Source organism: Salmo trutta, chromosome 7, assembly GCF_901001165.1.
Source record: "Salmo trutta chromosome 7, fSalTru1.1, whole genome shotgun sequence".
NCBI lineage: Eukaryota > Metazoa > Chordata > Actinopteri > Salmoniformes > Salmonidae > Salmo > Salmo trutta.
The window spans coordinates 11,978,821-11,994,999 of record NC_042963.1 but is presented as its reverse complement, the minus strand read 5'-3'; the positions used below and the strand labels follow the sequence as shown (position 1 = coordinate 11,994,999).

General features: G+C 45.1%; 1 protein-coding gene across 1 annotated transcript in view; it reads left to right on the top strand.

Moving 5' to 3' along the window:
- LOC115196943 (A disintegrin and metalloproteinase with thrombospondin motifs 20) overlaps window positions 1-16,179 on the top strand; it is a 135,119-nt gene that overhangs the window by 31,723 nt on the left and 87,217 nt on the right. The window contains exons 9-11 of the mRNA XM_029758000.1: window positions 5,116-5,262; window positions 11,478-11,619; window positions 12,512-12,616. Coding sequence (XP_029613860.1) covers window positions 5,116-5,262; window positions 11,478-11,619; window positions 12,512-12,616 — 394 coding nt within the window. The remainder of the gene's footprint in view (window positions 1-5,115; window positions 5,263-11,477; window positions 11,620-12,511; window positions 12,617-16,179) is intronic.

The window sequence follows — 16,179 nt, the reverse complement described above, 5'->3', positions numbered from 1 at the left end:
CTGAATGTCCTAAACATTACCCCGTAAAGAAAGATAACACTACCTGAACTGTGTAAAATAGAGCTCATCACAATGTGTTCATACTACACTGCATAATTACTGTGTAATAGCACTGTTATGATAACATTGCTCCCAGCGTAGGCCTGTTTCCACAACACACAGATGTCACCACATGTGTGAATGGAAAGAGAAGCCATATGAATAACCGCTTTGTGTCACAGCATATGACCCAATCTCTCATAAGACTGCATGCATTCTAAACATTAGGCCCAAATCACCATGACAAAACTGGGTATGTTATGAGGGATGCAAACTGTCTTTAACTTTAACTCTCTCCCTCCCCCTCTCCCTCTCTCCTGCCTCCCCTGATCACTAAAAGTGACAGCTTTCCCTTCCAGCTACTCTGGCCAGTTGTTGCTTGTTACTCTCTAAAAAATGCTGGGTTGTTTGGTTGACCCAACTGCTGGGTTGTTTGGTTGACCCAACTGCTGGGTTGTTAGGTTGACCCAACTGCTGGGTTGTTTGGTTGAACCAACTGCTGGGTTGTTAGGATGACCCAACTGCTGGGTTGTTTGGTTGACCCAACTGCTGGGTTGATTGGTTGAACCAACTGCTGGGTTGTTAGGTTGACCCAACTGCTGGGTTGTTAGGTTGAACCAACTGCTGGGTTGTTAGGTTGACCCAACTGCTGGGTTGTTTGGTTGACCCAACTGCTGGGTTGTTAGGATGACCCAACTGCTGGGTTGTTTGGTTGAACCAACTGCTGGGTTGTTTGGTTGACCCAACTGCTGGGTTGTTTGGTTGACCCAACTGCTGGGTTGTTAGGTTGACCCAACTGCTGGGTTGTTTGGTTGACCCAACTGCTGGGTTGTTAGGTTGACCCAACTGCTGGGTTGTTTGGTTGAACCAACTGCTGGGTTGTTTGGTTGACCCAACTGCTGGGTTGTTAGGTTGACCCAACTGCTGGGTTGTTAGGTTGAACCAACTGCTGGGTTGTTAGGTTGACCCAACTGCTGGGTTGTTTGGTTGAACCAACTGCTGGGTTGTTAGGTTGACCCAACTGCTGGGTTGTTTGGTTGACCCAACTGCTGGGTTGTTTGGTTGACCCAACTGCTGGGTTGTTAGGTTGACCCAACTGCTGGGTTGTTAGGTTGACCCAACTGCTGGGTTGTTAGGTTGACTCAACTGCTGGGTTGTTTGGTTGACCCAACTGCTGGGTTGTTTGGTTGACCCAACTGCTGGGTTGTTTGGTTGAACCAACTGCTGGGTTGTTTGGTTGAACCAACTGCTGGGTTGTTAGGTTGACCCAACTGCTGGGTTGTTAGGTTGACCCAACTGCTGGGTTGTTTGGTTGACCCAACTGCTGGGTTGTTTGGTTGACCCAACTGCTGGGTTGTTTGGTTGACCCAACTGCTGGGTTGTTTGGTTGACCTAACTGCTGGGTTGTTTGGTTGACCCAACTGCTGGGTTGTTAGGTTGACCCAACTGCTGGGTTGTTTGGTTGACCCAACTGCTGGGTTGTTTGGTTGACCCAACTGCTGGGTTGTTTGGTTGACCCAACTGCTGGGTTGTTTGGTTGACCCAACTGCTGGGTTGTTTGGTTGACCCAACTGCTGGGTTGTTTGGTTGACCCAACTGCTGGGTTGTTTGGTTGACCCAACTGCTGGGTTGTTTGGTTGACCCAACTGCTGGGTTGTTTGGTTGACCCAACTGCTGGGTTGTTTGGTTGACCCAACTGCTGGGTTGTTTGGTTGACCCAACTGCTAGGTTGTTTGGTTGGATTGTTTGGTTGGGTTGTTTTCTTTAAAAACTGCTGGGTTGTTGAGATATGAACCAGCGCGTCAGATCAGAAGACTGGTGGCGTAGGGTTGTGACTATTAGACAGTCATACACTTCTGCAATTGTCATTGAAGCTACAAAAATGTTAGTGTTCGACCTTAACAAGTGATAACTATGCAACAGACCAGATGAACAGGAATGCCATTTACTCTCATGGGTGGCTAAAAATGACTTCCATTGTTGGGATACAATAATTATAATAATATGTAATAAATAATCTTAGTAATGTTACAGGTGGCTAAAAAGATCTTTCTTAATTAAAGCTACGCCTCCTGAAAATAATTGTTGAAAAAGACCCAGCTGCTAGGTCAACCCACTGAACCCAGCATGAGAAAAAAAAGTTTTATTTTACCTTTGTTTAACCAGGCAAGTCAGTTAAGAACAAATTCTTATTTACAATGACGGCCTAGGACCAGTGGGTTAACTGCCTTGTTCAGGGGCAGAACGACAGATTTTTACCTTGTCAGCTCGGGGATTTGATCTAGTAACCTTTACGGTTACTGGCCCAGCGCTCTAACCACAAGGCTACCTGAAGCCCACTTAACTATGCCACCAAAAATACCCAACTGATGGTTAAATTAACCCATGTTTGGGTATTTCCATCAACCCAACATGTTGGGTTATTCACGCAACCCAATTGGTCAAAATAATCCAACATGTGTTCTGTCTACTATTTAACCAGCGCTGGCTTACCGTCTGTCTGAGACCCAGTGCTGCTCCTCACACATTCCTCCAGAGACAGGGCTGGCTCTTTGGGCCTAGCGAGGGGAAACCAGCCCTCTTCTGTGGATCTGTTTATGCTAAAGTTCAAACAGCTGGACAGGCAGTTGGCTTTGCCTCTTGGTGCGTTTAATCGCTGGACTATATTCACAAGACCCTCTCCTGAGTGTGTAACGCTCTGAGAAACAGAGTGTCAGCCAGGTAGTGGAACAAACCAATGCTCTCACAATGTTGCAGATAACGGAACAGAACCCTTAGCTCAGACTAATGGATAGGAGGCCTTTTTCATATACAGTAACTCAGGAAATGTGTTGGTACAAATAGCCACTTTGGGCTCTGCTAGTGTGGTGGAGTCACTTGGTATTAATACAAAAGTAATACTTACATGGCTTAATAATGTTGAAAGTGCTTAATTGTCAAATATTACCAAGTCCTTGCCGTCTTAGACTCAGACGTTTTTATGAGTCATTAGAGCTATGGATGGAAGACAGGCTATCTTTTTTCATGTCCGAGAAATATATGCAAAAGACCGCGCCATGGAAGGAAACTGGCAGCTCAGTGGACAAGCAGAGTGGCTGATTGGATGAGGTTTGGATTTTGGAGGCCATAAATCTAGAGGGACGAGATTGTTGTGTGTGTGTGTGTGTGTGTGTGTGTGTGTGTGTGTGTGTGTGTGTGTGTGTGTGCGCGCGCGCGCGTGCGTATTGGCTCCCAAAGCTCCGTCTCTGTAGTGACAAGGCTGTGATTTTGCAGCGATGTTGTGATGACGTTGCTGATCTCTCTCTCTGTCAGAGTGCTGACAAAGCCTGTTGCTGCAGTCCCCACAGACTTATTAAGTCTTGTTTTTGTTCTCCCCCATATGGAGAGAAAGTCATCAGGTCCTCTTCTTCACTGGAGAAGTTACTCCCTTACTCTCACTGTTATTTATAGGGTGTTAAGTCTAGAAAAAACTTGATTTGTCTTCTAGAGTCGTTCTATAGATGTTTTGTTTGGTAGAAGTTGGAGGGATGGATATGATGATGTCATCTGTTTGGGATGAAGCCTGGTTCATTGCAGCTCAATAATAGGAGTCTGACTGTATGAGTAGAGTATTGCAGTACGCTACTATAGCTGGAGAAGATTACGATCTAAGTGCACATTACTTCAGCAAATCTCCCTCCAGAGATGCCATTTTCCTGATTGAACTCAGACCGCATATGTCTCTCTCAGACATACAGAGAGCTACAGTAGCTCCCACTCTGTCGTAATTTACAACTTCATCAACGTAATAGATGAAGTCCGTTCTGAGTATTCCAGCCAATGCCCTCATGCATGCGCTTCTCAGTAACAGCCAGTGGCTCTCCCGGTGTGTGAGGACCTCATTACAGGCCAGGGGCAGGCTGCGGCTCAGAGCACTCAATTAGGCCCTGAGCGGCCGGCCCCCACAACCCCCTTCCACCCCCGCCGGCCCCTGTAGGGTGGGCCCCATGCCAGGGTCAGAACCTGGGCCAGGCCTGCCTTCTTTGTGTGGCAGTCAGACCAAAGCCCCAGCCGAGAGCCCAGCCATACAGTAGGCTCACATCCTGCAGTAAACACCACGCAGGTGTGTGTGTGTGTGTGTGTGTGTGTGTGTGTGTGTGTGTGTGTGTGTGTGTGTGTGTGTGTGTGTGTGTGTGTGTGTGTGTGTGTGTGTGTGTGTGTGTGTGTGTGTGTGTGTGTGTGTGTGTGTGTGTGTGTGTGTGTGTGTGTGCAGATTAAGGCCGAACTCATCCTTCCACTACCACAGCACACACAGCTAGTTGTGTAGGTCAGGACATCCGCTCAGATCAACACAGCACAGCCCAGCAGCACTATTCTGGACATCAAAAAAGATGAGCCACTTTATTCGACTCTTCACTATTCAGCTGGCTAGAATGAATTCAATCTCAGATGCAACGCTTCATAGGCCTTCGTCTCTATATCTTAGTTCCGGTAGTTAGTTCGATGAAGACCATTGCTTGGTTGATGGTGAGTGTGTTTCCATGTCAATTCTCTAGTTCTACATATCATAGTCAGTGGTCGGGATTGAGGCTGATGTTATTTGAGTGTTCAGAACCTGAAGTCCATGGATGGCCTCCCATCTCCCTCAGCCTTAAACCCCTTGAGAAGCTGACCCCTGATCTCGGGGAGGTGAGCGGGAGATGCTGTGGTGTGTTCTGTATGTGGGCAGTGCAGTGAGGGAATTATGGTGGTCAGATATACAGATCAGGAAAGCATTAAAATATGTCCTTCTGGCGGGTGGAGTTTTACTGAGGCATTTGAAAACAGGTGGGAGAAGCCATATGATTTGGTCGGGAAGTGTGTGTGTTAGCGCACGTATGCATGTGTGCTCTCTCTCTCTGTGGGTGTGTGGTGAGTGTGTGTGGTATGGGGCAGGCCTGAAAAAGTCCACAAAAGGTTTGAGGTCATCCGTTGTTAAAAATGGCTGATTATAAACCTTCTGACACTCATCCCCCTGGTTAGGGCTGATCCATTTAGCAGCCATCCCCCCTTTTCCCTAATCTCTCTCTGACTGTATTCTATCCCCCCCCCCGGCAGGTTCAACATGCCCCACGATGACAACCCCAAATGCAGGGAGGCAGGCATGAAGCACCAGTATCACGTGATGGCGCCCACCCTCAACTACGACACCAGCCCCTGGTCCTGGTCCAAATGTAGTCGCAAGTACATCACCGAGTTTCTGGAGTAGGTATCTCCCACTCCGTCCCTTTTTCTGCAATTTTGAAACACAATGTTCAGGATGCCATCATTCTCATAATATACACATTTTCACAGATATACTGTTCATTATGGGCCCCATTCAGACTTGAGATAAGTTGACTTAATATAGACAAAAAAAGTTGACTTGAGTCCGTGTTTTATTTACTTACTTCTGTGTTAAGTCTACTCAAGTCTGAATCGGGCCCTGACTTTTAGAGATACATGAGCCACTGTAATAAAACTTTCTAATATCTTCCTTTTTCATTGGAAATGCAAGATAAAAAAAATAACACAAACAAAAAGTGTTTGTATTCTTGTGACATAATCTGGTAAGCAACCTCTGCTACCTTCTCAGAGAGGGAGAATGTAGAGCAGGGTAAACTGTGTTATTGCTTGGTGTGAGACCGCATTTCCTGTTTGAAGCTGGAGTCTTCCTGGGGTGACCTGAGCGATTGATCCTCCCCCTGCTCCTCCTCTGTCTCTGCACTCAGGCAGAACCAGCTCTTGAGATGCTGGACAAACAGTCATTTAGTCGCTGGCGTGCTTTCCCCGCGAAAACGGTAACGCGGGGCAACGGCTCATTCAGCGGGCTCCAAAGCCAAGCGGTGGCCACCAACCTCTTCTGAAGGGCTTCCCTTTAAGATGGGAAATGTCAGTTATAATTAGATTTTCCCTGGACGTGACCCTTTGATCTCTCCTCCCGCTTTGTTGATTGTGAGGCTCCACAAAAGGCTGCCTTGTTGATGAGTTGCATCTTGGGAAGCGAGCGGTCGCTCCCATGCGAACGCCTCCTGTCGAGGCTGTAAGGTTACGCGCCCGACGCGCCCCGCAACTGTGCTGCATAGTTTCCTACCAGCGGATGAATCCATCCACCCAGCTTTGAGTGTTTGAATTGCACAATTTTAAAAGCAAGAAAAAGAAAACTCCTTTTCATTTTTTACTGCAGAATATTTTTGTCTAAATGTCGGCGGTGTTAAGCAGGCTGAGTGTTCAAGCACTCGATGTGTGAGCGAGAGATAAATGTCAATGACTGTGAGCGAAACTTTCCATGCTGCATGAAGAGACAAGCTGATTTGTTTAACAGTGGCCATATTTATAAACAGTTCTGTGCGGCTGTGGAGTGGGGTGTAGGGTTCGGTGTGGAGGAGCCTCGGTGCTGGGAAAGGCCCCTGAGAGCGAGGCCCACTGCTTTTGAAGTCTGCGTGACTTCAACAATGAGGACCATTGATCTAAACGGTACCTCCACTGTCCACTAAGCTGGCCTGGTCAAGTACATCACTGTTTTGACTACTTATTCATCTCTGAGAGCTCTCTAACGCAAAACACTCTCATGTCAACTTAAAGATGGAGGGACACACTACCTCTCAACCCCTCTTCAGGAACCAACCCCGCCTCGTTCTTATTTTTGTGTATGTGTAATAATGTGAACTCCCGTTGTGTGCACACCTGAGAGCTGAGTGGAAAGTGCCTTTGGTGTTCTTGTTGTTATTTTGTGTAGTCCGTGATATAAAGACACCGTTCATTCCACTCCTGGCAGCCCGCCAGCTGGTATAAGCCACTAAACCTATATAAAGATCAAATTCAAATCTCTCTGTGTTGCCACCCACTAATTGATGTGTACACCTGTGTTGAGACCACATACTCATTAATACAGGCCAAGGCTATCATTTTCCATTCCAATGCCAGGCGCACACGTTGGGAATTATCCTAACCACACACAAACATCAGATGTCTCACTAGTCGCCACCCAAAACAGTTAAATAGTTTTCTCACGTTTTGGTAAAAAATGTACACAAAAATCCTCAGTTAATTCCAAATGCGTCTTCTGTGAAAATGATCTTTTGACTCTTTCTTTTCCAGTTATTTCAGTGTTACAGTGTTGTACTGTCAGGTCCAGAATTACTGGCACCCTTGATAAAGATGAGCAAAAAAGACTTTATAAAATAAACAATACAAATACTGAGCGATGTTGTATACAAAACAAAAGATTATTAATAAAATTGCTGAAATAAATAGATTTTGTTTAACAGGTTATAAACCAAATTCTCAAAAACATCCTTGCTAAAATGATTGGCACCCCCGTTTTCAATTCTCCAACACCCTTCCCTTGCTACGATAACGGCACTGAGCCTTTTAGGGAGGATCTTAGACCGTTCCTCGATACATAATCTTTCCAGATCCTTTATATCATTCGGTCTATGCTTATGGACTGTGGTCTTCAGTTCAATCTACAGGTTTTCAATGGAGTTCAAGCCCGGAGACTGAGATGGCCATTGCAAATTGTTGATTTTGTGGTCAATCATCTGTCCATAGCCCTGGTTCCAATCAAAGTGCCAATGAAGTTTAGCAAGCTCAGGTATTTACATCTGTTGGTGGCTCTCAACCACAGAAGGCTGGTGGCACCTTAATTAGGGAGAACGAGCTTGTGGTAATGACTGGAGCGGAGTGGAGGAGTGGAATGGTATCAAATACAGGCGTTTGATGCCACTCCATTTGCTCTGTTACAGCCATTATTATGAGCCTTTCTCCCCTAAGCAGCCTCCTGTGGTCTCAATACAGGCTTTTCTCTGTCAACCCTTCCAAAGAGCCTATTGGCTTAGAGGTTTGAAGACTTGGTGACCTGAAGATGCGACAAAGTTCTGTAAAACTCCAACTTTGGCCCTTGGTCTTTTCTTTGCCTCCTGATCCACCTTCATCACTGTGCGTGGGGGCTGAGCTCCCTGCCATCCAGGCTACCGACACAACAGAAACACATATTTTGAATTGTTTTATTTCACCTTTATTTAACCAGGTAGGCAAGTTGAGAACAAGTTCTCATTTACAACTGCGACCTGGCCAAGATAAAGTAAAGCAGTGTGACACAGACAACAATACAGAGTTACACATGGAGTTAACAAACAAGCCAGTAACACAATAAACAAGTCAATGATACAGTAGAAAAAAGAAAGTCTATATATAGTGTGTGCAAAAGGCATGAGGAGGTAGGCAATAAATAGGCCATAGGAGCAAATAATTACAATTTAGCAGATTAACACTGGAGTGATAAATGAGCATATGATGACGTGCATGTAGAGATACTGGTGTGCAAAAGAGCAGAAAAGTAAATAAAATAAAAACAGTATGGGGATGAGGTAGGTAGATTGGGTGGGCAATTTACAGATGGACTATGTACAGCTGCAGCGATCGGTTAGCTGCTCAGATAGCTGATGTTTAAAGTTGGTGAGGGAAATAAAAGTCTCTCCAACTACACCCACATGCAGACACACTTTTACACTCATCATTTGCTGCTGCTACTCTGTTCTTTATTTGACTCCTATTATTATCTATCCTGATGCCTAGTCACTTTACCCTGCCTTTATGTACATATCCACCTCAAATACCTAGTACCCCTGCACATTGATCTGGTACTGGTACTTCCTGTATATACTGGAGCTCCATTGTTGTGTATTTCATTCCTTGTGTTACTATTTTTCTTTTTAGATTTTTTTAAACTCTGCGTCGTTGGGAAGGGACTGTAAGTGTCACGACTTCCACCGAAGTCATTTCCTCTCCTTGTTCGGGCGGTGTTCGGCGGTCGGCGTCACCGGTCTTCTAGCCATCGTCGATCCACTTTTAATTTTCCATTTGTTTTGTCTTGTTTTCTTACACACCTGGTTTCCATTTCCCTCATTAATTGTTGTGTATTTAACCCTCTGCTCCCCCCATGTCCTTGGGTGGAATTGTTTGTTTGTAAGTGCTTGTACTTTATGTTACTGGTGCGCATCGGGTTTTGTACCCATGTAGGTTCTTTTTGTATTGCCGTGGGTTTTGTATTAAACTGCTCCGGCTATTACCTATTTCTGCACTCCTGCGTCTGACTTCACTGCCACCAGTTCCGCAACCCTTACAGTAAGCAATCATTTCACCCGTTGTATTCTGCGCATGTGACAAATAAAAATTGATTTTTGATTTGATTTGTCAAGATATACTTGCGTCCAATACCAGGGAAGTTTGCCACTGTTTCAGTGGTTTTGAACTTCTTAATTGTTTCCCTAATAGTGGTAAGTGGTATATTTGTACCCATTGCCTGATTTATGGAGGTCAACAACCATTTGTCTCTTATCAGATTTGACATGCGTTACCACATTTTAATACCCCAGTGAAACAGTAACCATGGAAGGCCACAATACAGATCCTTAAACTGAGATTAACTTTAAAAAAGTTAAATATAAATGCATTTTTTATTTAGTTTGATTTTATTTTATAAGAATCTTCAGGGGTGCCAATATTTTTGACACATATCTTTTTGAGAAAAAAAGATATTAGCTGTTAGTAAAATCCTAGTAAAATCTCTCTCTCTCTCTGAATAATGGTATTCGTATAAAATAATATCTCCAATTTTATTTTTAGAATTCAAAATGGCTCAGTATTTGTATTATTTATTTTATACAGTCTTTTTTGCTCATCTTTATCAAGGGTGCCATTTTGGACCTGACTGTATATCTCCCTATGAAAAGGGGGAATCACTCCAGTACTGTTTGCATTGAGTTTAATCCAGCTGTGCAACAGGCATGTGCTGTGTCATTCATACCCTGCGTCAATCACAAATCTGACATATGAGCAGCCTCATAGCGGCTCACAGGGAACAGACTGCCTTTAAGGAACTCATTAAAGAGCAGCTTCTTATGACGAACTCTGAGAGATACATATCAGTCATTTTCTAAATAAACTCACTTCTAAAAAGCCTCCCGATGGCTGCCACGTGTAGAACCGCTGTCGTTGCCAGAAGGGAGTCGTATCACCTGTCTCGGGCTCTGCTCAGTCCCCTAAAAAAAACAGCGTGCCTCATCGAAAAATTGCTGCTTTTTTCCCTCCTATCCGTCTAGTTTTTAATCACAGGCCCATATGGTTTATGGAGTTCTGATTAGACAATGACAACCTGGTGAAAGAAGCTTGAGTATGGGGCATCATCTCTTCTCATTCTTCTGGACTCAGAAGACAGACAGACCACTGACCTTATAGCTTCAATATGTGGCGTCTCTCTCTCTCTGCTTCTCATGGCCCTGACGGACTGACTGACCCCGTCATAGCTTTCATCATTTGTCTCTTCCCTTGCTCATTGTTAGGCAAACTCATTCCACCAAGCACTTGTAGTCTTTTCCGGCTACAAAACCAATGGTTTCTTACAGTGTGTGTGGAAATGAGGGAAAACCGAAACAGTACCACAAGATAAGCCCAGGTAAATACGGTGCTCCTCATATCAGATGGTGGTGTACTGTAGTGTACACACACACACACACACACACACACACACACACACACACACACACACACACACACACTGTAGTCTGTATGTAACAGGTGCCTGAGCTCAACACAGGGTACAAATTGTAAGAGAAGTGTCGACATGTCATATAATTACACACATTGTAGGCTACAATGTTTCATCCCCAGTTTTTGTTGTTGTTTTGTGTCGCAAAATAAATACAGAGGAAAGATCTTTTGAGGAAGGGTTTACATTTGGTGAATGGCTGTTTGACTAGGTTTTGTGACCATGCTTTTAACATTGTCTAACGCTTAGTGCTTCATTCAGTGTTTTGGGTAAATAGCCCTGCATGTAGTACATTTTATCCAGCTGTGCTCTGTTGTTTTTTGTGTGCTGTAGGGGTAGGGTGTGGCTGACACACAATCTATCATTATAATAGTTCTGGTGAACTAGCCTGATTTATGCTAACTCAATGAAGGTCCTTCAAATCCTCTGGGGTTTTTTTTGTGCACAGAGAAATGTCTGTTAAATAAACATGTGGTTGGGACAGCTTTGTGTCTGTATGGAAATGCACCTTTATTCCCTCTGTGTGATGGTGCCTGGCTCCGGTTTCATGGTGACGGCATTAGCTAATATATCAGGTCACTGAGGGGAAGTGGTGTCAGTCTCACTGTTAGGTAACACCACACACCAGAGCAGACCACCCACATGGGACAAGGCGCCGTGTACATCTGAATATCATCACTCCTAGAGATGTTTGACTTCCAATTCTAAATGTCAACGAAATGACACATCGCCTACTTTCTCTCATACGACTATTGTATGCATCTTGACAGGAAGCTCTTGGTGTGAGGATGCAGGAAGCAGAGCAGGAACACTCGGATCACCTTAATACACCTTTTACACATGTTTATTTACTGTTTGTGAATGTGTGTATGTGCGTGTTACCTTTCAGCACAGGGTATGGAGAGTGCCTATTGGACGAGCCAGTGAGCAGAACGTACGAGCTGCCCAACCACCTCCCTGGTCAGATTTACAACGCCAACCGGCAGTGTGAGCTCATGTTTGGGCCCGGCTCCATGGTCTGCCCTTACATGGTGAGCCAGGTTGCATTCCGTTCCTCTCAACCAAGTGTCTCTCAGGGTGGCACCCAATTCCCTATGGGTGTAGTCAATCCCATAGGGCTTTGGTCAAAAGTAGTGCGTTATATAGGGAATAGGGTGCCATTTGGGATGTGCCCTTAGTCCCTCTATTATCTAAAAAAAAAAGGGTGCCCTCAAACAAACACCCAAGGAGAAGGATGTCATATGCCTCTAAGGTTCTAATGTGTCTTGTCTGTGATAAGGTGTTGAGACGATGAAGTCATAACGTTACATAGACAACACTGTAGGGTCCAGTCAGTGTTTTTTATGAGCTGTCTGTATGACGGACAGCTTTGGTGGTTTTATGAGACAATTAGCTTTGTTCAGGTTTAACAGGCTGCTGGGAGGCAGGTTGATTTCCTTCAGAGCAGCACACGTTCTCATGTTGAACATCCTTTAAGGCTGGAATGAAGAAACGGTTCTCTTGCCAGTCACTTACCCTGTGGGCTCGGCCCGCTCTCGTCTGGTTGGAGACTTCTGGAGTCATGGGTAGCTAATCTATAGTGACAGTAACAGCTGTCCAGGTGGCTGTAAAAGTGACCGTGTGGTTTGGTTTCTGGTGGCTGAACTGTCCATAAAGTCTGTTACACATCTCACTGGTACAGTACAGGTCTCCTGTCTCCTGTCTGACTGTCAATATTAAGGATTTATAGTTTAGTGTAAAACAGTTGAATGATTCTCATGCAGTGGGCAGTGGGATTTTGAAAACAGTGTTTAATTCTTCCTTCCTCACTCTGTCTCTCCCGTTCTCTCTCCAACTTGTCTCTCTCTTCACCCTTTCTCCCGCATGTATTTCTCTCTCTCTCTCTCTCTCTCTCTCTCTCTCTCTCTCTCTCTCTCCACATAGAAACAATGCAAGAGGCTTTGGTGTACGAGTGCTGAGGGGGACCATAAAGGGTGTCGGACACAGCACATGCCCTTGGCTGATGGGACAGACTGTGGACATGGAATGGTAGGACAGAATGTTGTATTTCTTGCGTTGGATCGAGTAATGAAGTTTAAATGGAGGGTAGGATGACAAGCAAAGTGTATTATCTACTGCAGTATTAGTGTAATACCACTGTTCATGTTTTGCATTTTTGTTATCAAGGAGCATATTTCAAAGAAAACATTCAGCGAGTAACCTGAAGCTTGAACATTAGCCTTAACCGTGCTCTGACGCCCCTACATTCATTAAACCTCATGTTCTCACCACCTTGGATACTATGCTAATTAGCACTGTGGGGGGGGGGGGGGTGGTGGTGGGTATATAGTGAAAGGTACTGAGGAAGGTGCTCAGGGAAAGAAGAGTAAGACAGGGCTGGGGGAGAAGGAGAGGTCAAATCGTTGGGGAGAGGGGGGGTAGAGAGGGGTTAGATGGGCTGGAGGAAGCAGGTTAGCGTTTTTCATCATAACTCTTGTTCTGGAGACTGCTCTGTAAAGTGTTCCCTAGCTAGCACAGCCACAAAGTCATAAAATCACATTTTAAACATAACCTTAACCCTAAACTTAACCACACTGCTAACCCTAATCCTAACCTTAAATTAAGATTTTTATTTTTAATGAATTTTTACAATATAGACAATTTTGACTGGCCTTTCTAAGGGGAAATCGCCCAGTTCTGCCTTCATGACAATAAACGTCAAACTGCTGGAGGAATGGGGGGATGATATGGGGCTGGAGGAATGGGGGGATGATATGGGGCTGGAGGAATGGGGGGATATGGGGCTGGAGGAATGTGGGGATGATATGGGGCTGGAGGAATGTGGGGATGATATGGGGCTGGAGGAATGTGGGGATGATATGAGGCTGGAGGAATGGGGGGATGATATGGGGCTGGAGGAATGGGGGGATGATATGGGGCTGGAGGAATGGGGGGATGATATGGAGCTGGAGGAATGGGGGGATGATATGGGGCTGGAGGAATGGGGGGATGATATGGGGCTGGAGGAATGGGGGGATGATATGGGGCTGGAGGAATGGGGGGATGATATGGGGCTGGAGGAATGGGGGGATGATATGGGGCTGGAGGAATGGGGGGATGATATGGGGCTGGAGGAATGGGGGGATGATATGGGGCTGGAGGAATGGGGGATGATATGGAGCTGGAGGAATGGGGGGATGATAAGGGGCTGGAGGAATGGGGGATGATATGGGGCTGGAGGAATGGGGGGATGATATGGGGCTGGAGGAATGGGGGATGATATGGGGCTGGAGGAATGGGGGGATGATATGGGGCTGGAGGAATGGGGGGATGATATGGAGCTGGAGGAATGGGGGGATGATATGGAGCTGGAGGAATGGGGGGATGATATGGGGCTGGAGGAATGGGGGGATGATATGGAGCTGGAGGAATGGGGGGATGATATGGAGCTGGAGGAATGGGGGATGATATGGAGCTGGAGGAATGGGGGATGATATGGAGCTGGAGGAATGGGGGGATCATATGGAGCTGGAGGAATGGGGGGATGATATGGAGCTGGAGGAATGGGGGGATGATATGGAGCTGGAGGAATGGGGGGATGATATGGGGCTGCGGAGGAGAGAGAAGGGTGAGATGGTGTTTGGTGAAAGAGAGAAAAGAGGGGACATGGAGAGAAAGGGAGATAGAGAAAGGGAGGGAAGCAGTAGAGGTGAAGGCTCGGGCACTTTGAAAGGAGATGCCGCCCGCCGTTCACAGTTGAGTCACCAAGTTGTGAACCTGTGACCCTAAAACCTCTTTAATACGCAGGTAAGTGGGTCAGTGGACAGGCCATAACAGAGCCCAAGGCTGAGGCCATGCAGCTCTACACTCCCTCCACTCTGCTCAGCTCTGTTCTGCTCAGCTCAGCTCACACAATAGACCTCACATCAATGATTCCAAAAAGGAGGAGAGGAAAGAGGAGGGGAAAGAGGGAGAGGTGGGCTAGGGGTGTTTGTATGTGGTGGTGGGGTGAGAAGGAGAGGACCTTCTCTTCTAGTTAACCCCCCCCCCCCCCCCCCCCACACACACACACAAGCAATTTATTTAATTTCAAGACATTTTATCTTTTTCAATATCTTGAAAAATTATTTGGTAAAAAATAGAAAAATATCTAGAAAAATATATTGGTTAAAAATAAGGTATACTAAGGTAAAAAAATCTTGAGAAATGTCTTAATAAGATAAATTACTTGTATTAAACCATTTTGGGGTTAAAATAAGCCAAATTATACAAGGCTTAATCAAGTAATTTATCTTATTTCAAGAAATGTTGAAGATTTTTTACCTTAAGTTAAAATATCTTGAAAAATATTTTGAAGTAAGATAAATTACTTGTATTGATCCGCCAGTGACGTTAGATACCTTACCTTGGTAAGAAAAAACAAGAATTAGCACTCTATATAAAATATATTGAGTGTGTTCCCATGTAAGCAATATGTTCCACAATCTCTCTGTATTTTTTCCCCCTGTACCATCCTGTTAAGGCTTGGATTACAACACTTAAATGAAGATATTAACTAGGGATGGCTAACATCTTAATCCAACCAAAACAGCTGCAGTATAATGTAACTGTCGTGGGATATCAACTCTAAATACCTATGTGTGTCATTAACTGTGTTGGATTGTGGGAAACCGTCATGAGAAGACTCTGTGTTATTTTGATCACACCTGATGGATTGCCATGACGACCTGTATATATACAGTGGGGGGGGAAAGTATTTGATCCCCTGCTAATTTTGTATGTTTGCCCACTGACAAAGAAAGGATCAGTCTATAATTTTAATGGTAGGTTTATTTGAACAGTGAGAGACAGAATAACAACAAAAATATCCAGAGAAACGCATGTCAAAAATGTTATAAATTGATTTGCATTTTAATGAGGGAAATAAGTATTTGACCCCCTCTCAATCAGAAAGATTTCTGGCTCCCAGGTGTCTTTTATACAGGTAACGAGCTGAGATTAGGAGCACACTCTTAAAGGGAGTGCTCCTAATCGCAGCTTGTTACCTGTAAAAAAGACACCTGTCCACAGAAGCAATCAATCAATCAGATTCCAAACTCTCCACCATGGCCAAGACCAAAGAGCTCTCCAAGGATGTCAGGGACAAGATTGTAGACCTACACAAGGCTGGAATGGGCTACAAGACCATCGCCAAGCAGCTTGGTGAGAAGGTGACAACATTTGGTGTGATTATTCGCAAATGGAAGAAACACAAAAGAACTGTCAATTTCCCTCGGCCTGGGGCTCCATGCAAGATCTCACCTCGTGGAGTTGCAATGATCATGAGAACGGTGAGGAATCAGCCCAGAACTACACGGGAGGATCTTGTCAATGATCTCAAGGCAGCTGGGACCATAGTCACCAAGAAAACAATTGGTAACACACTACGCCGTGAAGGACTAAAATCCTGCAGCGCTCTCAAAGATTTAAGAATACATATACATGCCCGTCTGAAGTTTGCCAATGAACATCTGAATAACTCAGAGGACAACTGGTGAAAGTGTTGTGGTCAGATGAGACCAAAATGGAGCTATTTGGCCTCAACTCAACTCGCCGTGTTTGAAGGAGGAGGA